The sequence below is a fragment of the Capsicum annuum genome, chromosome 5 (genome assembly GCF_002878395.1).
Source record: "Capsicum annuum cultivar UCD-10X-F1 chromosome 5, UCD10Xv1.1, whole genome shotgun sequence".
Lineage (NCBI taxonomy): Eukaryota > Viridiplantae > Streptophyta > Magnoliopsida > Solanales > Solanaceae > Capsicum > Capsicum annuum.
This window is the reverse complement of record NC_061115.1, coordinates 6,594,351-6,595,803: the sequence shown is the minus strand read 5'-3', so window position 1 is coordinate 6,595,803 and position 1,453 is coordinate 6,594,351. Positions and strand designations below refer to the sequence as shown.

General features: G+C 32.6%; 1 protein-coding gene across 1 annotated transcript in view; it reads left to right on the top strand.

Moving 5' to 3' along the window:
• The first annotated feature begins 569 nt into the window (after positions 1–569).
• LOC107870206 (receptor-like cytoplasmic kinase 176) overlaps positions 570–1,453 on the top strand; it is an 8,061-nt gene continuing 7,177 nt past the window's right edge. Inside the window, exon 1 of the mRNA XM_016716652.2 lies at positions 570–933. Within this exon, the coding sequence (XP_016572138.2) occupies positions 882–933 (52 nt within the window). The 5' untranslated portion in view covers positions 570–881. The remainder of the gene's footprint in view (positions 934–1,453) is intronic.

The following is a 1,453-nucleotide window of genomic DNA, read 5'->3' as shown; positions in this document are numbered from 1 at the left end:
TTGAAACATTACAAAGTCTTCGGTTATTTTTTAAAGAGAAAATACCCTATTACCTTTTGAACTATACTCAAAACAGCCGTGACACACACACACCTCAACTTAAAGGGGATCCTATTACTCCTGAACTAATTAGAAATGTAATTTTGACATCCTTAGTGCCTCCGTGACACATACGTGGCACACACGTGTGCCTACGTGGACACTTCAGTGTGTTGTGCCACATAGGCACTAAGAGTGACAAAATTACACTTTTAATTAATTCAGGGGTAATAGGACCCCCTTTAAGTTAGGTATGTCTCTGTCGTTTTGATTATAGTTCAGAGGGTGATAGGGTAGTATCTTTTTTTTAAATTTCATATCCAGTTAAATTAGAACGAAGAAACTATTAAATATCATCACTTTTGATACTTAAAAGAGGATCAAAATAGCTCAATAATAATATTCAAGGGACTATCTCACACATAAATCAGAACATAAAGGATCTTTTTTTTTTTCATTTTATCCTATGGACACAAATTGTAAATATTATATATACATATATATATGAAAAAGCAATTTTCATAAAAAATAAATCACATTGTCTAGACAAGAGGAAAGGTCAAAGTAACCTTTTGTAGATTTATTGCCTTTGCAAAAGCTTTTTTCACAAGAGATTCTTGTGAAAGCCAACCAAACAAAGTGACAATATTTTTTTCAAACATATATATACACTTCATTTCCTTTTGTTCACACTTATCTATTTTGGCTTTTTATAAGTTTCCCTTTAAAAGAGTTTATATATGATGTAAACTCAAAGAACCAAAATCAATCACTGTTCACTTATTAGCCTTTTTATTTTTCTCTCTAAGAAGAAGAAGAAGAAACTTTGGTTCTTATATTTAATGGGTTCTTGTTTTAGTGTTAGAATTAAAGCTGAGAGTCCTCTTCATGCTGGTAACAATTTTTTTTTTTTTTTTTATGTAATTGATTCAGTGAGTTGAGAGGAATGATTGGTGCAACTGGCATTTTCTTGAAACACGTGCATAACGAAAGCTTTAGTGTATTGAATTGTCTTTTTTTGATTTGATTAGCTAAGAGGAAAGATTGATATAGGTGGTAAAATTGTTTGACATGTGTTTGTTACTTTCTTGAAAGATGTGTACAGAGCTCGGGGTGTCCTTTTTGTGTGTTACTTTCCAGAAAGTTTTAGTATAGTGGGAGCTTAGTGTACTAGGTTATCCTTTTTGATTTGATTAGTTGAGATGAAGGGTTAGTGTAGCTGCTAAAATTGTTTGACATGTGATTAGAAAGTTACGTGTTTGAGACTATCGTGGTCTGGACTTTCCTCAAATCCCGTGCACAACAGGAGATTAGTGTGTCAGATTGTACTTTTAGATTCAGTTAGTTGAGATGGGTTGGTGTAGGTTGTTAAATTGTTGACAGGTGTCTGTTACTTTCTTGAAAGTTGTGTATA